This window comes from Protopterus annectens, chromosome 13.part0 (genome assembly GCF_019279795.1).
Source record: "Protopterus annectens isolate FY-2018-M chromosome 13.part0, PAN1.0, whole genome shotgun sequence".
Classification (NCBI taxonomy): Eukaryota; Metazoa; Chordata; order Ceratodontiformes; family Protopteridae; genus Protopterus; species Protopterus annectens.
In genome coordinates, this window is record NC_056747.1 from 1305594709 (window position 1) to 1305618085 (window position 23377).

The 23377-nt window shown below is 36.1% G+C and overlaps 1 protein-coding gene across 1 annotated transcript in view; it reads right to left on the reverse strand.

Annotated features, from left to right (window-relative positions):
• Nucleotides 1-23377, reverse strand: part of TTLL6 (tubulin tyrosine ligase like 6) — a 1150444-nt gene that overhangs the window by 1046867 nt on the left and 80200 nt on the right. Inside the window, exon 2 of the mRNA XM_044055332.1 lies at nucleotides 17719-17849. Coding sequence (XP_043911267.1) covers nucleotides 17719-17849 — 131 coding nt within the window. The remainder of the gene's footprint in view (nucleotides 1-17718; nucleotides 17850-23377) is intronic.

Below are 23377 nucleotides of genomic sequence, written 5' to 3' on the forward strand. Positions count from 1 at the left end.
TCTCATATAAATAAGGGCTCTAAGATTGAAGGCCTTACAAATATCACAGGAAGATTCCATGTGGGCTGGGCCTAAACAATAAACACACATGTGTATCAGATAACTTGTGTTAACAGGCAGTACATTCTTTAAAACCAGAGGGTTTTTCAGCCATATCTATTCTAAAAAAATGAAGAGGAAATAATTTTGTTCGTTTTTTTTTACAAATAGAGAATGATAAACGGAAAGTATTACAAACAATGGTAGTAGAAGAAAATACCTAAAAGATATAAGGGAGAAAAAGGAGAGGAAAAATAACAAGAATGTTATTGTAGAAATACACGGAAAAAGTGTAGAAAACGCAAGGGAGGATACGTAGAAAACCTTACTAAGAAAAAGGAAAATAAATTTCTACTTTTACTCACAAAAAGCTACTACTGCTCGAGAGCTAACAGTGACCACATCCACATGGGAAGGTGGCAAACAGGATCTGAGATATGGTAGGAGACTGGCGCATTGTGGGTAAGGGAGGAGCTCAAGAGTTTCTGTGTTCCACGAGCTGGAAAAAGTGGCCAAGTCAGATCCAAATGCATTTGTTGAGGAATGAATGAAAATGGCATCAGATGCATATGTAGTACAAGCTTTAAACATCTCTTAGAAAGAGAAAGAAGAAACTGAGGAAGAACATTAAAGTCCATTTATACAACAGCATTATTTAAAAAGTAACCAATTTTTTTTTAATAAAGCCATTGCATAATAGGAATAATCCAATTCTGTGTGTGGGTATCACATGATTTACCTATAGTTGGCTTTGTATATTCGCTTGCAGTTTGCCCTAATGATTAAACAATCCCATTTGTGGATTATTGTGAAATTACATTTTATGGGCTTGTCAGAGTATGTGAATTTTTATTAAGACTGATTTCACTTGGAAAAGATTCAAGATCACAATTCTGCAAGACTACACAGGGAGAAGATTACAGATGCATTGCCATGTGTTAATATACTTCTTAAAGAAAAAGTAAGCAATAATCACAGGAGTGATGAGAGTAGCAGACCCTTCACAATAATCACAGGAGTGATGACAGTAGCAGACCCTTCACAATAATCACAGGAGTGATGACAGTAGCAGACCCTTCACAATAATCACAGGAGTGATAAGTAGCAGACCCTTCACAATAATCACAGGAGTGATGAGAGTAGTAGACCCTTCACAATAATCACAGGAGTGATGACAGTAGCATACCCTTCACAATAATCACAGGAGTGATGACAGTAGCAGACCCTTCACAATAATCACAGGAGTGATGACAGTAGCAGACCCTTCACAATAATCACAGGAGTGATGACAGTAGCAGACCCTTCACAATAATCACAGGAGTGATAAGTAGCAGACCCTTCACAATAATCACAGGAGTGATGAGAGTAGTAGACCCTTCACAATAATCACAGGAGTGATGACAGTAGCAGACCCTTCACAATAATCACAGGAGTGATGACAGTAGCAGACCCTTCACAATAATCACAGGAGTGATGACAGTAGTAGACGCTTCACAATAATCACAGGAGTGATGACAGTAGCAGACCCTTGAACTGTAGTGCCTGAGTAGCAGCTACATTGCATTTTTAGGATGCATATTCTTTTGTGTTTGATTATTTAATTATTTTAATTTTGGTAAGACTCTTTCCTGAGATTGGGGAGGTTCAGATTAGCAGTTTATCAATTTTTGCAAATGTAAAACAAGCATCAACTTTCTTATTTTAAGATTTATTTTCAGCTACATGATGATATCGTCATCTGGTGGGGGATCGTCTGGGGTTTCCATTTCTCATATAATTTGGATTACCTTTAAATTTTTCTGTGTCCTAATATATTGTGGTTTCTCATCTATATTTTATAGCCTTTTTTATTATTTCTATATAAGTAATATGTTGATTTTAAGTATATTCAGAATTCAAAAAAGAGAAAACATTTTATCTTCAAATTTTATAAAAGTGAATCTCAAGACATAGGCATTTACCATTTACAAAACCAATATGCTGGAAAACAGTGGCTAATTATCCAGTAAATATGGACTAAAGTTACAGTTCTGCTGTTATTTTCTAGTCAAAGGCATGGCAGCTATTCTTGTGAAGAGGTATTTTTTGCTACTCAGTTATAGAACATAACTACCGAAGGGTAGGTTTTGCAATCTAACAATTTGTATGCCATTTTATGTTATCCTATTCTGAATTTTAATGTTTATCCCCTTATAAGAGTCAACTTTTTATGTAAATTATAAACTTCTGGACTAGATTCAGAAATCATTTATATTGGGATTTAGTTATTAACTCCAACTTCGAAAAAATAGCTCAAGGTGTCCATATTCCTTAGATGTCAAGCAATAATGGGCACAATGGCAATGTTTGTTTTAACTGGTTAATAAAGTTTCCTATTTCTAAACAGATATTGTCTTCCTCAGTATATAGATCCTATTTAGTAAACAAAATTTTGTTTCTAATTTTTCAAACACAATTTTACTCATTCATAATTATTTCTCATAGCCCTCATTTTTTCCCTGACAATTATTCAATTAATCTACAGTCAGGTTCTTAACTTTTATTTACTCAAGTGACTTTTATTTTCAAAAAGCAATTTCTAGATAATCACATAGTATTATATGTATCAATCAATTTGAATAACTATATACAATGTTTGCATTCAGCCTGACATAAGTAAAAGATATGAAACAAATATAAACATAGTTAATAAATTCAAGTATACAAAAATCAGAGAGAGACTGGATCCAATTGCATAGTTTCAATCAATTACGAAACTTTTCTCCAAGGGTTATTAACTAATGGCTTATGATAGGTTCTGAGTTCTTTGATTTTAATCTCCATCAATGCCGTCTTCTTCAGCAGAGATAAAATTTCTTCCATTTTAGGCGCTGTATTGGAGTTCCATCTTCTTGTTATGCATTTCCTGGCAATTGCCAATATTATCCAAATCAAACACAAATTTATTTTATTCAACTGGAGACCTTTATTTACATTTAATAGTATTAGCGCTTTAGATAAAACAAAGGATTCTGTAAATATAGCCTGTAAGAAGTTAGTATTACTCCAGAAAGTTTTTATAGCAGTACAGTCATAAAAGATATACCAATCAGCTTTAAATGTTTGCCGACATCTTCAACATACTCCATTTCTGGAAGAACTAATTTTAGCAATTTTAGCAGGTGTTAAAAAAGCTCTATGTAAAAATTTCCAATTGAATATTCTCCAATATTGTGAGTTGGATTTGAGTTTAACAGAAAGTAAAAGATTTGATTTGTTTTCTGGTGATAAATATATGGAATAACCTTTGGAAATATGTTGCCAGTAGATTGGTTTGGGTATTGTTTTATAGGTTCTCTCTCTATATAAATTTGAAATAGCATTCTTCATATTTTGATAATTGTAAAGCCCGTTTATGAATTTTGGAATATTCTTATAAGAAGAGTTATTAATTATTCTACACAGATCCCGAGAATATGCTAAAATGCTCTGAAGTATTAACCAATCTTGTAATATTCCATAGGATGTCTTTACATAATGAATATCCAAGACCTTTAGATTTTTGATACATTGTTGCCAGTAAAACAAAATTCCTTTGTTCCCAAGATTTGAGAGCTTCTCTATGTACCCTATCAGAAAAGTTCTTTGTAATGGTAAAAAGAATTAATAGATCAAACCAATGTTTTATATCCATATTTACATTAACAAACTTTCTGAACACATTAAAAAGAAGACTGATCAAATTTAATTTAGTAGGTTTTGTTGTATTGTATTGTGTCCTGTTCGATTCTCAGCTAAAGCGTCTTCTATGTGGAGACATGCGTGAATGGGCGTACCTTTGTTGAAGGTTGTGTATCAGGGCTGGCAACTCGGCATGTAAAAATCTACTGCCAATCATTAGTGGACTGGAGTTCTGCTGTGGCAACCCCTAATTGAGAAAAGCCGAAAGACACACATTTTGTGTATTGTATTGCATATTAATGCCTAGTAAATACCATAGTTTATTGACTTTGGCTGTTACGAAAATGTTTTGTGATAAGTTATTTTCATTTGTTAGTATAACAGAATGCAACAATTTCCAATTACAGGAGTAATTGGGATTCATCCAATCTGAGATAGTTTTAAGTATGGAAGCCTTTGTGTAAAATTCAGTATCTGGAAAGTTTACTCCTCCTTGTTCCCATGGTCTAATGTGATGGGAATTTCTTTTAGGAAACCATAGAAACTTTAATAACAGTGTGTTTATTTGTTTAAGAAGATTTCTCTCTGGAAACAGAATAGCTTAAACTACATATAGAATCTTAGGAAGTAAACATTTTTAATCAGCTGTAACCTATCCACAAAGGTGAAAATTATTTTATTCCACTTATTTGCAAAATTATTTACTGCATTAATAATACTATTATAATTAGCAGTTACTATATCTTCCATATTTTTGCATAATACAATACCTAAGTAATTTAATGTGGAAACCTATTTGCCAATAATACAGTTTTTATTTACTTAAGTGTCTTTCTTTTTGTTCAATAGCAGACATTTTGATTTTGACTTATTAAAGTGAAGTCCCAGAATCATATAGAATTTCCTGATTAATAAATCTAATTCTTCTAATACTTTTTAGGAATTAGTTAATGTGAAAAGTACATCATCAGCAAACAGCCTTATTTTAGAATTATATTGATTATATACATCTATACCTTTTATCTTTGAATTAATACATATTAAAACAGCAAGTATTTCTATAGCTAATGCAAACAAAATAGTGACATGGGACATCCCTGTTTAGTGCCTATAGTAAGACAAATATGTTGCAATGTGAAAGGTCCTAGTTTAACATAAGCTAAATTATTTCTGTAAATATTCAGTATAAGTGAAATAAAATATTGGGGAAAGTCGAATAAAACTAGAATTTTTGATAAATAATCCCAGTTTAAAGAATCAAAAGCTTTCTGTATATCTATTCCAACTATCAGTGCTTCTTGGTTTTCCCTATTTAAGAAGTCTATTAGAGTTAGTATCTTTTTAATATTATCATGCGCATGTCTGCTATATATAAATCCAGTATGATCGTTGTTGATTATTTTGGATATGGGGATTTTCATTCTATCAACTATAATTGACATAAATATCCTATAGTCATTGTTTAATAATGATATTGGTCTATAAGAACTACAATAATCAGGATCTTTCCAAGAAGGAGGAATTATTGCTTGTGAGTGAACTTCAAGTAATGTTTTGTGGAAAGAGATGTTATGGATTCGGGAAGAAGTTTCTACATTTCTGTGATTATGCCATCTATTCCTGGAGCGTTATTAGGTTTGCTTCCCTTTATCTTGTCCATTACTTCCTTATTTCAAATTGGCCTTTGAAGATCTCATTTTAATTCTTCTGGAATTATTTTTTGTTTAATAGTTATTGCTTCCAGATTCAATTGATCAATTCATAAACTTTCATCTTTGTAGTGTTCTGCATAATGATGTCTAAAGGCATCAAGAATATCAACAAAAGAAAATATAGCAGAACCAAACCACAGCCAATATGCAGTAAAAACTTTTAATGGTGAGCGCTTTCGCGACAAATTTTGTATTATGCATATGAATGTAATTAGCCTGATATACAAGACAGATTTAAAGAATTCCCAACTCTTAATAAATTATGCTTATGAAAAAAATAGTTGCCTTGCAAGTTAAACCAGATAAAAAAATTACAATATTTCAAGTTGTTAGTGACAACTGTAAATTGCTTAAATGTTCAACATTTAATCAACTCTCATATGAAAACACAATAACTGCAGAGTGCTTGCAATAACATATAGACAATAATGAATGTATCCATTCAATATTATTAAAATCAATGGCTTGGTCCTTCACCCTCTACTCCCTCTTTCCCTTTACTTTCCATTCTCATCTCCTCCTCCCCCTCTCCCCATTTCATTTTTGTTCCCATATTTACTGACACATCCCTCTGATTACTTCACGTAGAAATGAGAGGAGCTATACTTATAATAGTTAAAATAAATTAGTTATATATCTACCAATGATCAGAGAAGGGAGGAGAGAGAGAGAAAATGATATACATATATAAATGACCAATATTAACAGAAAGCGTTATATGTTCTAGTAATTTCATACTACAAATGTACTAACATCTATTGTATTTGATGTAATCATTCACTTAGTCTTCAAGTACTATACCTCCTGAACAAGTGCAAGTGTATGTAGGACTTATAATAAATACTACCTGGGCAATCTGGACTGAAACATAGCATTTGGAGATATCATACAACTCAGAATCCCCACAGCTTCTATATTACTGCTTGCTCTAAAATAGGCAATAGATAAGGGGGGAAAACTTATACAACATGATGCTTTTTAATTTATAATTGCAAATAAGATGGTGACAAACACTGTCGACAAATATTTAGAGGCATTTGTTCTAAAGTGTAGCTTCTTTAACAACTCTACCATATCACATTTCCTGCTTGAGTAATCTATCTTTATGATATAATGAGAAATTCCTCTTACAGGAGATACATCTCATATATTGCTATATTCCCCTTATTCATTTTGTTAAAGTTAAATAAACTAAATTATTTATACTGTCATCTATCTATTTTGCAGAGGAAATTCACATGTCGGGTCCTTGGGAAACAAAAACTAATTACTTAAAGCTGTCCTGGTAAGTCAGACTTCACTAGATAGAAACTAAGGTCCATTTTCACGTAAGTAAATAGAATACAAAAAACTGTTATGTTTCTTACCCCCGTGCATATACTTGCAGAATATCTGGTTGGTGATGTCTCTTAATTGAACCTGATTATTACATTTTCTATAAATCTTTTTAAGTATTAAAAATAATACATTTAGTGACCTCACATCACCTATGAGAAGACAGATGTTACTTTTCGTGAAAAGGAAGTGACTATGGGTCAAGTTGTTTTACTTCCTTTCAAAACAGCCACTAAATCATGGGACAGAACATCGGAACTATGAGGTGAGTGTAAAAAGCTTAATTTGGCTTGTGAAACATAACAAGCATTAAACATATTCACCTTGTAGCTTCACAAAAATGGTAAATGTTTATTTTGAGATAAAAAGCAGCAAATGAGATACAGTACATAAAATGGAATCACAAGTATATTACCCATCAGCTCCTCATATATACAAAACAGTTCGGTAGAGAAAAGCTAAACAAAATTGTTAATCAGTGTTCAGTTATACCCTATCAGTGGACCACTCACTATGGTACAGATCACAGTCCCTGAATGAAAGTCAATCACAATCCACTGCTCAAAGCAAAGGGTAAAGAAAAACAATAACATTTGTCAACAGTCAACCAAATCTCTGCTCCCTGCCACCAGTATGTATATTCAGATTATCCAATAGTATCGTAATCAAACTAGTAAGCGTCTTATCCTTTAATAATTCCTTGTCATTTATGCTACTGCAGAAATAAACTCTATTAATAAAGCACTTCTGACATCTGAATTAACTGAAGTAAAAGGCTTCTAAAACTTAGATACTCATGAGGAAAACTTTGTAATGAATTAGTCAACACATAAGATAGATATTGGTCAGCACATAAGTCAGACGTTAATAGAAACTTTGACAGATTTAGAAGTGGCAGCAGCTTTGGATTCTGTTTTTTGTTTCTTCTTTTTTACATCAGTCCAAGAGTTCTTGTCAGGGGATCTATTCAGAATAGAGGATGACCAGTCCATTTCTTCTGGAATTTGTATTATGTTATTATTTTTGATGAAAAGAGATGCTTCCGCCTGGTTATAGAAAGTTCTAATTTAATTTGAGTAGAAGATTTTGATTTTTACAGGATAAACAAGTTACATTTTAACATTATTTTAAGTAATTTTACAAGTGGCCAACATTTTTTCCTTAAGTCCAGTATTCTGGTGGAATAATCACTATCAAATCTGATTTGATTCTGGTTATATTTCAAAGGACTTTTCCTGTAGACTGTTTAGAAAGCAAGTTCCTTATCTAGGTAGGATAGAAACTTTACTACAATTGACGTTGGAGGTGCAGAAGAAGTAGGAACTGCTTTCCCTATGGCTCCATGTGCTTTTTTCTATGCCATAGGAGAGACCTTCAAGTCTAAAATTCCAGGTATCCATGAGTTTAAGAATAAAATGATGTCCTCACCTTCAGTCCTCTCAGGCAAGCCAAAACTTGTGATATTAGGTCTGTCTGTGTTCTCTAGATCACCCACTTTGTTAAGAAGCTGGGCAGTCTGCTGTAGAAGGAATGTCTTTTTGATTTTCTTCCTCTTTAAGTCTCCCCTCAATATCACATAAGGAAGTTTCTATATCTGATATTTTAGTTTGATGTTAAAGTAATTCACTGAAGACATTGCTTTGTTTTTGGTAAGTTTTCTTTAAAACCATCCATTTTGAGAGACAGCTCCTGCAGAGTATTAGACATCAGCTGTTACTTCTCTCTTCAAGGCAGTATCAGAGCATGAATTCTTTGAGTTGCTCATTTCCACAATGCATGAAAATCTCCAAGATAATTTGACAAGAAAATCTCGATGAAAAACCACCAAAGTTACTAATTATGTAGTTTAGACTTTTATCAACAGTATTTAATTGATTTTGTTAGAAATTACTAATAATTTTCCTGTATTCGTAATAATTTTGTGGAGCTCTGAAATAGTGCTGCTTTCAGTTGGCCATCTAGGCTCTGCCCCCCCCCCCCCAGGGTCTTAACTTGATGTTTTAATTTTCCTGTGGTGGGAAAGATGGAAATTAGGCAGCAATGTGATGGTTTGGTGGTATTTATTTGTTTGTTTTGGAGGTGAGTTAACTATGGCAGTTTTCAGACTGAGGGTAATGTTATGTGTCGGGCATAGACTGTTTATATGTTTAAGCTGTGCACATATAAAATCACTGCATTAGAATAGGAACCAAAGACGGTTGCTTTCTGATCCTGAGGGACTGTCTATATGTATTTGTTCAAGTAGTGGTTTGATGTCATTGCTTTTCATGTGCAAAGAACTATGCCACTAAAATACTTATATATACATAATGCATCTACATCTGAAGGAGCATACATAATTTCCTATTACATCACATGACAGAAATTGCACCATGAATACCTTGTATGACACCGCCTGCCTCCTTGCAGTACTAGTTGCTATAGATTGCACACATGTAACAATAAAATCCCCAAATGACTCAACATCACAAATGCTTGTGGAATAAAACAATTACTATTTATGAATTGCCAGATAGTGTATGATGTCTGCAAGATCATAACCAGCACCCAGGTAGTTCACATGATTCATATATACGGCACATATCTGAGCTTTATCACGGTTTCCTGTATAGTACAGTCCACAGAGCCATCATAGTCACAAAGGGTACAGCTTCCCAGTAAACCTTCTAAGATGAGTACAAGGGGTATATCTCCCCACCAAACCTTGTAGCTTGGGCTAGTGTCTACAGTTATGAATTACATTCCTTTTCATATAGACGCATTAAGGCATCCATACCTGCCTGGTATAAGCATAATGGGGACTTTTGAATGGTAGAACTAGCACATCAAGACATTTTCAAATAAAAAGAAAAAGCTCCTGCCATCACTAAAAGATATTCATCATTATGAAAGGAATTAAAAATTGGTAAATAAGTCTCTCAAACTCGCCATTAGGAAATGTAAGGCCAGCTATGAATTTAGGATTGCAACTTCATGCAAAAGACACCTGTAAGTCCTTCTTCAGCTATATCTGGAACCTTAGCAGTAACCTACAACTCTGTACCTCCTTCATTGACTCCAGTATAGCTAATATTCATGTGGACACATTCTCTTCCAACTTCACTCAATTCACCCTCCCCTTCACCCTTTATAAATGTCCCCCTAGAATCCAAGTCCGACTGGTATTTTCCAAAATTAAAACTATACCCCTATGGGTAATGACAGTATCCCTGGATGTATGCCACAAATTGTAAGTCCCAACTAGAAAGTCCCCTCCACCAATTCTTTAACCTAAGTCTCCACTGATTTGACAAATGGAAGTTGTGGTCCCCTTGAAAAAAGGTGATCCCTCTAAGGACCCTGAGCATTACAGGTCTATTAATGACATCAATATTATTTCCAAGACTATGGAGTACATTATAGCTCAGCTAATAAACAATGATATGTCCCTGGATGCTCACCAGTTTGGCTTTAAAGGGCAGATCATGCCTGCTCAACTTGGTTGAGTTCTTTGAAAGGGTTACTGAGGCCAATGATTAGAGCATGCAGTCCACAATGCTTATTTGGACCTCACCAAGGCCTGACACAATCCTGCATGCTGGCATTATTGGCAAACTCTCCAAACTCAACATTAACCCATACATAATTCACTGAATTGGTAATAGGCTACGTGACCCTTAAGGTCAGTGGTATTTGTTGGCTACGTGACCCTTAAGGTCAGTGGTATTTGTTGGCTATGTGACCCTTAAGGTCAGTGGTATTTGTTGGCTACGTGACCCTTAAGGTCAGTGGTATTTGTTGGCTACATGACCCTTAAGGTCAGTGGTATTTGTTCTAGAGAGAGAGAAAATGTCAACAGGTCACACCTCTCAACTATCCATACTTTTATAGAATGTTCAGATTTTTGCTTCATTTTTTTGGTCTGTTTCTCAAAACATGTATGATATTCTGACAAATCTTTGAGGTTCGAAGGTCAATAAATGATAGTAGACAGACTAAGCACAGAAGAGGTTATCAGGGACCATCTGTTCAAGACCTGTGGGTGAGTTTCAGACTTCATATCCTTTGGAAAATGCATGCTGATAAAAATCCAATTATTTTATTAACATTCTAAGTTTATAAGAGCAATATTTACAATTTATTTTTTTAGCTTTGTCCAGATTTCTTGGGCTAAGTCTGAGAGGTATACCACAGCTGTTCCACAGGGCTCTTTCCTGGATTACTTCCTCTTGGGCTAATATTTCTATGACATAAAAAAACAAAATCAAGAGACTATACCTAATCAAATTTGTTGATGATTGCAAACTGGGGGTTTTCATAAAATAACATTCTGTTACTCAAATTCTCAAACAAGGGCTGGACCAAACAAATGCTTGATGTAATAGTCATGGGCTTCTCGTCAACACCAAGAAAAGCAGCATAGTTTCCTTCGGTAAAGCTAACATGACAACTGCTTACCATGTATGTATGTATGCATGGATGTATTTACTTATTTATTTATTATTTGTTTACTGGGAAGATCCCCTTTTCAGCAGAGGCTCTGGAAGAAAAGCTCCACGTGAATTTGCACAGTACAATGTAGTACAATTTTCAAACAGTTGAATAGCACACATAAGCAAAATAGAACAATTTATAAAAATGTATGAACATTGTACAATCAGCAAAATTTAACAATAACAATGAGTGCACCTTACATAGTTAACTGAGACAGATTATAGGCCACAAGCAGAATAAGACAGGTAGGAACATGAATATAAAATAGCCATAGACGATGCAGTAATGAGAGAGAAAGCACAGAATATCAACTGGCCTTAAAATAAAATAAAAGAAAAGCTGGAATACAGTAGATAATATGGGATTAAGAAATAACAAATAGTATTTTAGCAGGGTCGGAGCAACAGTAACTCCAATTATCCATGAGATGCACTTTTAGGGCTTTTTTAAAAGAATGTGTATGTGAAGAGTCTACTCTTATAGGGAATGGAATGGCATTCCACATGTTTGAGACATGCTATGAGAATATAGTCTCCTGTGGAGTTAGTTGATTTGGTCACACTTAAGTCTCATTCATTTGACTGTATAGATAACATTCCACTTAAGCTTGACACAGTCATAACGGACTTCGGTAAGTATGTTAATAACAGTCTATCCTTTCACTACCATGTTTTTGTGGAGGTTAGAAAATCCTTTAACCTTTCACAACGTATCCTTTGTGTTATCTCCAAATGGTCCAAACAAGTTATAGTCTCACTTCATTCCTTATAGGGTCCATGATTGAATATAATGAACCTTTTTGCATATACCTCGCTAAGCACCTAAACCAGCTTGACAGACCTCGATGTTCCCTTACCAAAAGGATTGCAGGTCTTAGTACCCCTAGCTGCTCTCACAGATTAAAAGCCCTCTTCCTATGTTCAGAGTCATACAAAGTCTTGGAAGTTGTTTGCTTTTCCTTCCATGTTATGAATCACTCTGCATGTTTTGAATTCCTTCACCTAAATAGAACCAGTGGTAAAGCAAAGACAAGTTCTAAAGACCTAAACCTATACTACGACATCAACAAAACCAGACAAAGTGACAGATACCTAACCCAACATCCCCCTTATTTCTAAACTAGGCTGTCTTAACCTATCAAGTGCAGCACTTCCATATCAACATTTAATAAAATAAAATAAAATAAAATGAAATAAAAAAGTATGGATGACTGGATGAGGGATTGCAAATTTTCATGGCGGATATTTTGAGAAAGTTTATGAGAAAGTCTGCTTAAGAGGGGAGCATTGCTAGTCTCTTACCATTACCAAGTGATGTGGCTGAGCTTTTTAATGGACTCCTTTGGCAGCAAATGTAGTTTGAACCTATGAACCTTTGAAGTTGTTTTCATATCAAAGGGTCCCAAATGTACCAGATAAGTGCCGTTATACCTGTAAGAGTGACCATCAGTGCCTTGGCAGAGCATTCAAGCTGATCCTTAAAGGCCTTTCAAGGACTAAGTGCTCCAAACCACTGTGTGTGCACACTATAAATGGATACAAGTTCCTGCGTGGAATTATTTTCGGAGAAGACTGTTGCAGCATTTTGAACAATGTTAACAAAGAGCTGTTTTCTAGAAAAAAATACCAGGGATAATAGCTGACAAACCAACTCAAAACAGTTTAAGCCTTTCACAAAGCAAAATAGTATAAGACATTGTATATCACTCCTAATCCCCAACACCATAAATCAGCTACAAATGGCCTAGATGAAAAACTGAATACCTCGAGAACCATCAAAGCCATGAAAAACATGTACATATCCATATGATGTGACAAAATGCAAAACACATGGCCCAAAATCTTAAGGTTCGAGTTTCATCTAGCGAAGGCAAATATTCAAAAAACAATGCAAGACAAGCTATGTAAGTAGATGAATGATAACGTGTGACAGAAGTTTTCTTATGGTACAGTATATACTGGTACATGACTACAGAAATGATATAACCTAATCAAAGCTGTTTGATCTGGACCCTTGATATACACAGCTGCGGCTGGAAATTGCATCTGCTGATGACACGTGCATTAGATCAAAAGTGTTTATCTGCTTAAAGGTTTCTTACCAGCTACAAGATGACTGACCTTTAATGATGCAGCAGATTACCAGACATGATTTCTTTTATTTTATTTTGCAATTATCTGGAAGAATGAATAAACAAATGCCCAGAGAAGGATGATGCAAGTAACCATACTTATAACTAATAACTCCTGGGGGTGGATGACTAGCCCCATACCATTGCAGAAATGGATGATGACCCACCTAGCCTTAGGGATGCATGACCAATGAGATGGATGACTAACTTTATAAGCTTACAGGGGTGCATGACCTTTTTCATGCTCCTAGAGAGATTTATGCTTTTTGTATATGTTAAATATTCTACAGTTCTTGAATTTGTGGCCCAGGTTATGTTTGAAAAGGTCAGCTGACTAGTCAACCTACAATATTAACAAATGCAAAAATATAGTAAAGTTAAATAAATAAATAATAAAACAGTGGACTATTTAATATTATACTTCTGGGTCATCTGGGACCTGTCTCAGGACAAGGAAAACATATAGTGTATGTGACGATAGGAGGTACTGCCATCTATGCCAGGAGAAATAGGGCAATGGATGTGTAACATATGCCAGCACAGCTAACTGGAATTTAGTAAAGAATTATATGTTATTTGACTATCAAACTGATTTGTACAGATGCTTGTGTTGAAAATGTATTTGTAAAGTTGATTGTGTTAAAAATGTATCAACAGTGTGCAATGCTGGAAAGCAAAGAAATATACATGTACTATTGCAACTGTTTAAAGGTATATTATTTGACAGGATGATAGTTACTGCAAGAGAAGAGGCTAAGCTCAGTCTCAGCTAAATTTGGAAAATAGCTGAAATTAAATTAGGCCATAAAGATTGCATCTTACAGTTCTGATTGCAGCCAGAGAGGGAATGTTTGTGAGAAGCCTGGCTTAGTAGCTCTGTAGGAGGAGTAGAAGTGTTAAAATTATTTTATCACTACTAGGAGCTGCAGCAGATCTTATTAAAGCTCTTTGTGTATGTATTATTGACACATAGGTGCTCAATCCTGGCAGCTTCTAGCCAAAGGGGATAGTGTGGAAACCAGAAGACATATGACCAGATGTGATGCCATGCTGCAGGCTATCCCAGAACTAATATTTAGATATTATACTGAGAAGTCTCTCAGACTGAGCATCCTGTTTACTGGAACCTGACACAGAAGGATCCATCACCTACTTCATCTTGTTTTGCTCTAGTAAGTGACCAGAGATAGTAATTTTCTAAAAAGATTAGGAAAATATAGTGAGAAAAGTTACGTATTGTTTCTCTGTAACTGTGTGTCTTTCCAGCTGTGTTATTTTTAATATTTCCTCTGACTGAAACTCTGGTGATTACTGTAAATAGATATTTAATATTTTAGTATTTTCTTGCTCTTTTATTATTTATTATTAAATATATTTAAACTGTTCATTGTGGCTGGTCCTTTTAGAAGATATTTAAGCTTTGAGATTATTTTCATATATTTATTTGGTGATAACTGTGGCCACTCCTGACAGCCTGGCTATTTGGTCAACATTATCGTTTGTATTAATACTAATTTCACTCAGTATAATTGGATACCCTTTTAAGAGCCTTATAGTAACTAACTGGTGGCAGTGAATCTATCTTATAGACTGGGCAAAGTTGGTAGAGTGGGTAATCTGTGCCAGCCTTTCCCAGGTGTGTGTGTGTGTGTGTGTGTGTGTGTGTGTGTGTGTGTGTGTGTGTGTGTGTGTGTGTGTGTGTGTGTGTGTGTGAAAATTGAATCTCAAAGAGTGTGGGTGTCAGACTTGGCTTGGGCACTTGGCTGAGGACTTAACTCTACAGCTGTGCCAGTGGGAATCCTTACTGGGGACCTGGGAAGAGACAAAGAGAGAGAAACCCAGAACCCAGGCTGAGTGTGTTCCATGTGTGCTCTTAAGGGAAATTGTGCTTGATGCAGACAGCTGCATCTGGAAATACTGGGTGCATCCATTGTTGTTCCAGGTGAACATCCATCTCCAGTGTCAGTGGTAAGGACTGAGGCTCCTTGATTACTGGCCCAGAGTGGGGCAGTCACAGTGTACGCAACACAACTACTAATTAAGTGTTAAAGACAAAGAACAACTGCTACCAGGATATCCCAAGTCAGTCAACTAAGCCTGTGATTTATTCCTTGCCTAACACTATGCCTTCTCTCCCAGGGTGTCACAGACATCTGTACTTTTTAAAACTGTCTAAAATGCTCCTGTGCATACCTCACAACTGTCCAGATTTTTGCAGAATGTCTACATTTTTTGCCTCACATTTTTGCTCTATTCCACACAAAATGTGGGGTTTTCCATCAAATCAGAGGATTGAAGTCACAAAATAATGACATACATTTGCCTTTTAGACTTCACATCCTTTAGAAAATGCATGCTAACACAAATCCTGTTATTCTAGCAACTTTCTGAGTTTATGAGAGCAATATTTAAAATCTCTCTATTTTTGAGATTTTACACCTCTCCCCCACATTATTTTAGATTTTGTCCAGATTTCTTGCTTTATTGGGTTGACAGTTATGCCCATGTGGTTTTCATACATATCCACAAAAATAAGCTGGATGTAGAATTTGTCTTCTTTAACCAGTCTAGCAAATTCTACAAGACATTTGCCATCCATCCTTCTGTCGAGAAATATTCTCAAGTATTCCTCTGAAATCCACTATCCCTTATTCCCTCTGAAATCAACTATCTCTTATCTCCACTCTACACCTACATATCTCTGAAATACAGATGTCTGCACCTCATAGCCTGTTACTCATTCAATAGCCCTTCTCTGCAGTTCAGGATGATATATGACTGCTCTCTCATCTCCTCCTCTTTAAGAAACAACAAAAGGAGACCTATTAAAGGATGTCCTGTTGCTCCTAAAGAATCACAGTGGAACGTCCTCTCAGTAGTCACTAGTCCAAGATTGAAGGCCCTGGATACAGAATGTCACCCAAATAATGTTAATGGAAGGCCCTGGATGTACAGTGTAACATATATAATGTTAATGGAAGTCCATGAAAGTACGGTGTCACCTAGATAATGTTAATGGAAGGCCCTGAATGCATAGTGTCACCCAGATATTGTTAATGAAAGGCCCTGAATGTACAGTGTCACTCAGAAAATGTTAATGGAAGGCTCTGAATGAAGAGTATAACCCAGATAATGAACGTGGAAGGCTTTGAGCATAGAGTGCAATCCAGGTAATGTTAATGGAAGGCCCTGAATGTTGAGTGTCACCCAGATAATGTTAATGGAAAGCCCCAGATATATGGTGCAACCCAGATAATGTTAATGGAGGGCCCTGGATGTGCAGTATAACACAGAAAATGTTAATAGAAGGCTCTGGATCTACAGTGTAACCCAAATAATGTTACTGGAAGGCTCTGGGTGTAGAGTGTCACCCAGATAATGTTAATGGAAGGTCCTGGATGTATAGTGTCACCCAAATAATGTTAATAGAAGACCTTGTATGTACAGTGGAACCCAGATAATGTTAATGGAAGGCCCTGGATCTACAGTGTAACCTAAATAATGTTATTGGAATGGTCTGGGTGTAGGGTGTTACCCAGATAATGTTAATGGAAGGTCCTGGATGTACAGGTCACCCAGATAATGTTATTGGAAGACCCGGGTATACAGTGAAATTCAGATAATGTTAATGGAAGGCCTTGAATGTTGAATTTCACCCAGACAATCTTAATAAAAAGCCCTGGATATATAGTGTGTAACTCAGATAATGTTAATTGAAGGCCTTGGATGTGCAGTGTAATCCAGATAATGTTAATGGAAGGCCATGGATCTACAGTGTAACCCAAATAATGTTACTGGAAGGACCCAGGTGTAGATTGTCTCTCAGATAATGTTAATGGCAGGTTGTGGATGTACAGTGTAACCCAGATAATGTTAATGGAAGGCCTTGTATGTACAGTGGAACCCAGATAATGTTAATAGAAGGCCCTGAATGTAGGATGTAACCCAGATGATGTTATCTGAAGGCCCAGGATGTAGGGTGTAACCAAGATAATGTTAATGGAAGGCTGTGTATGTACAGTGTAACCCAGATAATGTTAATGGAAAGCCTTCAACATACAGGGTATCCCAGATAATATTACTGGAAGGCCTTGGATGTAGGGTGTAACCCAGATAATGTTAATGGAAGGTCCTGTATGTATAGTGTAACCCACATAAAATTACCCTGGGTGTAGAACGTCACCCAGATACAGTTAATGCAAGGCCCTGGATGTACAGTGTAACCCAGATAATATTAATACTTAACAGATGTAGCATACTATTCCAAATGAGGTGTGCTGGACCATTAGGTAAACACTCTAGTGTGTCAGCCTCCAATACAACCTATAAGTAACATATGTAGTTAGGCAAAGTTATAGACATACTTACTCTGCAGGCAGACACCAGGTCTTAGGGAAAATGTTATATTCCTTAGGAAATAGCTTTGCCATCCTGTTCATATTTCTCGCCAACAGATCCTTCCTGCAGATCTCGCTCATACCAGGAAAATGGTTGATTTTCTAAAAGAAAAAAATGATTCTCTTTAAGGGCTTTTTGTACAGGGTAAATTGCCATCATGCGATTAACATTTTTAATAATGGCCCTAACACAAACAGTGCTTCTTTTGTTTCAAAAGACCTATGAGATCAAGGAGTCTACAAGCACAGCCCACAGAAAATATACTGATTGGACTGGAGTTCAAGACTCCCTGGTTCATCAAAAATAGTGCAAGTACATGAAGGAAGAGCTCATTGCATCAGCACCAGGAATCAGCTAAAGGTTTATATCAGGACAGGAAAGTCACTTACCTTAGTATGGACCTTGCAATGCAAATCCATGCAATGGAGCAGCATTTCTCAAATACTGAAGTCATCCTCCTCACAGAGCACTAGTTCTGTTTCAGGGGAGGTCCAAGCAAGTTTGAAAATTTATGTACCATATTTATGTCCAGTCAGGCTAAACATAGATGGATGACATTAAAATATACAAATATATATATATATATATATATATATATATATATATATATATATATATATATATATATATATATATATATATGTTTGTGTGTGTGTGTGTGTGTGCGCATGCATGTTTGCATATCTGTATATGGTTGCAAATTTCTTGTAAAAGAATGAACAAAAACATGTATGTGTGGGGGAGACTGTGCATGTGTGTGAATTTGAGTACGTGTAGGCTTTTAGGGAGTGATATTAGTCTACTTCTGTATAATGCACCACGTTCACTTTGTATAGGGAGGAACAAAAGTACTTTTTCACAATAAGGGGATGTTCAAGGTCTTTTCTGTAGTTTGAGAGAGGCTCACTATGACATAGTCCAAGAACCTGTACTATAGAGCTTTGCACATCTTGTGTACTGTTCTAATTTGCTGCTATATTTTGTAACTCATTTCTAACCTTCTGATACCTACATTTATGCTTAATTTAGTTTTCTGCATCTTATTTACTTGTTACCATCAGAGCAATAATTCCTTGCAGACTTAGTCTAAGTCATAGGTATTGCTTCAACTCCAAAATATTAGGATGTTGCCCTACGTGTGTGTGTGTGTGTGTGTGTGTGTGTGTGTGTGTGTGTGTGTGTGTGTGTGTGTGTGTGTGTGTGTGTGTGTGTATGTGTGCATGTGCATCTGTGTGAGATGCATATGGAAGCACACTGACTGAACTTGTAAACTGGAGTGGGCACTGTCCTCCAACCCGTCATTAGCACTGAGTGTCTCCAAGCATTTTGGGTAGGTCCCACCCTCCCATCGAGTGTCAGTACCAACTGAGAGCACTTGATACATAGGGAGAATACTAGAAGTCATGATCCACCCAGTCCAGATCTCCACTTATTCATCACCATTTGAAGCACCCCTCTCACAACAAATCTTTTATTGTTTCCACCACAGAAGCAATGTAAACGCATGTTAATCATGCTAGTTAAAGTTACAGGAATGTATCAGCGCCCAGCTTATATCATCTGAACAGCCACACATCATTAGGGATTTCACCTACTAGCCTCCCATGTAAATCAAAAAGGCTCAGGTCTAGGACTTCTGTACAAACCAATTACATGCTGCTATTCAAAACATAACAATGCATCCCACTTACAAAACCCTACTGCCATTATTTGGCATTTGTTTTCGGGAATAACTCTGGTGTACAATACCTTCAAAAATGCTAGGAGTTTTAAGAAACCTGCTAAAACTGAATCAGTCCAGGACTTGTTTATACAAACGCTAAATAGCCACACGAGCACCAGACATAATGCAAGATATGAGTACATAACTGCAATGAAGCCTGCATTTTTAAACCAAAGTTTTCCTGATGCTGTCATATTAGACATTGCACTCCATGATAAATGAGTTACAAATGTAAAACTTTGAACAAGACCGCGAGAGGAAAACTACAACAGTACATCATTCTTATTTAAAGGAAGTTGTGGACAAAATAATTCAGACAATGAAGAACCTGATGAAAATTGTAACCCCAACAGTTACTGGGACTGTTCTCTTGCACTTAGAACACAAGAATACCTCACTGCAAGCACTCAACTGATCTCCAGATCACCTGTTAATGAGATAAAGGCTAAAGTTTCTCCAGACTGCCTGTTTATTAGATAACAGTTAAACAGTAACCTAAATTCAGCTTCGTTGTGGATGGCACAGAAACAAGGTAGAGTTAACAAAGTGTTGGACTGGAATCAACACAGACAAAAGTTTTATTTTGGCAGACACTCCAGGAACTGGATTTGAACACAGGAGACAAGAGTGAGAATTCAGCAGTCATGGAATGGGCAAAAAAAACTAGAAGGGCAGTGATTAGGAAAGCAGCAGAACCCAGATCTTTTGTTTTCTGAGGACAATATAGAAGTACTTAAACAAGACATGTACATACATACACATAAGCAAGAAGAACTGATGTGACCAGACATGGCATAAGAGCAGCAGAACAGAAGGCAGTAAAACAAAAATGTCTCACAAGGACAAGCAGCAACCTTAACTGTCATACAGATTTAAGAATATTTTAGACTACAATCCATCAGTTGTAGCACACTGTTCATGACAGGGATGAGCGATCAGACAGATACCTAGGCACTTCATACAGTTGCACCGCAGTTCAAATTGACTGTAAAGAGTGAAAAGCCTGAAAAATACTGTTTAAATTTTTAAGTCATGCAATGTTCAGTAATCTCATAACATGCTAGAAGACAAATTATGCTAAAGTGAATGTAAAAAATAATGCATGATTATCTTAGTGACATTCATTTTTTCAGTCATTCATTGCCCACTTGCCCAGTTAATGTAATTCAGGGTCATGAGAAGCCAAAATCTATTTTGGAACATACTGGACAAAATGCAGAGAAATTAATTATGGATAGGTTGCCAAATTACCATATGATGCCCCCCTCTTCCAATAAACACACGTCATAAACATTTTTGAGCAATCTGAAGGCTCCCCAATTCATCTATGACATATCTTTAGGATATGGAAGGAAGGCAGAACACCCAATAAAAATCAATGCAAACAAAGATATGTGAGATATATATAGCCCTATCCTGGGTTGTTTTAAGGAAGAGCTTGGTGCTGTAAATGGATTGGTTAGATGTTAATTGATGTTCTTTTAAATGTGATTATTGTCTTTATTCAGTTGATGGTCTGATGAAGCAGTTGTGAAAGCGCTTACTGTTGAATAAAGAACATTTTATGAGCTCCTGGGCAGTGTTTTACTCATTTGGTCTTCGTGTTTTGCTGTTTGCCTGTTTTACCAACTGTTTATTTATCTCAGCCATGGTAATCTGTTGTGTTTACTCTAAAGGTAAAAGATTCTCCAGCTGAGAGCTGTGAGGTGGTAACACATGTATCCAATGCATGTACCCACTGTGCCATTGTGCCATGTATGTTTTAAAAAGGGATATGTTGTGACACCCACACACTGACCCAGTAATTAGGGAGCCTCAATCCTCACCTCTAGCACCAGTAAGGGGCATGCACATTAGGGGGATAACAAGTACACACAGAGTAAAGTACAATTCCCCTTAAGAGCACACAGACATCACAGTCAGTCTGGGGCTGGTTCCTCCCTTTTTCTCCAGATCCCCAATAAGACTCCCCACTGGCACAGCTATAGTGTCTAGATCTCAGCCTAGTGGTCAAGCTAAAACCTTTAGCACCCTCTCTGCCCAACCAGTCCTTCGTGTCCCTGCCCAAGTAGCTGACACACACACTTTAAGATTTGATTTATATACAAGCATACAGACACTCCTGGGGAAAGCTGGCACAGGCTCTCCAGCTGTGTCCCCTTTCTGCCCAGACTATAAGGTAGTACTGACTGCCATCAACCACTAATATCAGCTACTATAAGACTCTTCCCAAAGGGTGACCAATTGCATTGTGTAATGTTACTGTTATCCAAATAGTAAGTGTGATGAACAGCAAGACTATTGGAGTAGCTTGGACAGTATCACCAAATACATGCAAGTACTCTCTAATAGCTTAAATTATCTCTACACAAAACAGCCACAGTTGAAAGGTTTCAAAATATTTAATAATAAATAATAACAGCACAAGACAAATCTCATCAATTCAACACAGTGCTAATCAAGAGTTCAGAAATCACAGGAACTTTAAAACAATATTATAAGATAATCTGACATAAATATAGAAAACAGCTAGACTAATCTGGCTAAATTCCTATCTAACTCTAAGAGAAACTATGTCCTACATAACTTTACTTACAAGGCAATGTGCTGGTGAGTCGTTGTCAGCTTCAGACAAAATCCAAAATGCTCAGTCTTTCTCTCTGAGAAAGTCTTAAATTGATAACACCCAGTACTGCTGAGTCATTTCATATTACATCATTTTTATCATTTCTCCTTTAGTTCCCAGGCTAAAAGAAATTCAAAATATACATTTCTTTGTAAGCTGCACCTGGTCAGGAAGCCACAGCAATAAAAGACATGTTTACATGTAAAATCTAGCAATTATCTCTGTCTTAAAACAATAGAAATAATTTGCTGGTCCAGACATCCTGTCTCCGAGCTTGAGATCAAACACAGTTGTAAGATTCCTTACTTAACAACTTTCCTCCAGCAGGGTGCACTGTGGTCAAATTTTTGAAGCTCAGTAGAGCATATAGTTTAATCATAACACATAGTTCTCTTCACATTTGTAAAACAAGCCTGTGGATTATATTAATATTTACAAATGACATAGAATTATTTACAAAATTCTATCTAGCTAGGCTGGCAGCCTTCACAGATGTACTATAGGGATTCTATCTTTAAGAACAGAATACTAATGCTGCTATGATATGTATGATGAACTATTGGGATTGTCGCTTTAAGAACAGATTGCTAATGCTGCTGTGATAGGTATGACGTATTATAGGGAGTATACCATTAAGAAAAGAATACTAATGTTACTGGGACAGGTATGACGTACTATAGGGATTGCACCATTAAGAACAGAATGCTAATGCTGCTGGGAGATGTATATCATACTATAGGGATTGTATCTTTAAAAAAGAATACTAATGTTGCTGGGACAGGTATGACATACTATAGGGATTGTACCTTTAAAAACAGAATGCTAATGCTGCTGGGAGATGTATGACATACTATAGGGATTGTATCTTTAAAAAAGAATACTAATGTTGCTGGGACAGGTATGACATACTGTAGGGATTGTACCTTTAAGAACAGAATGCTAATGTTGCTCGGACAGGTATGACTTACTATAGGGATTGCACCATTAAGAACAGAATGCTAATGCTGCTGGGAGATGTATGACATACTATAGGGATTGTATCTTTAAAAAAGAATACTAATGTTGCTGGGACAGGTATGACATACTGTAGGGATTGTACCTTTAAGAACAGAATGCTAATGTTGCTGGGACAGGTATGACATACTATAGGGAGTGTACCTTTAAAAACAGAATGCTAATGCTGCTGGGAGATGTATGACATACTATAGGGATTGTATCTTTAAAAAAGAATACTAATGTTGCTGGGACAGGTATGACATACTGTAGGGATTGTACCTTTA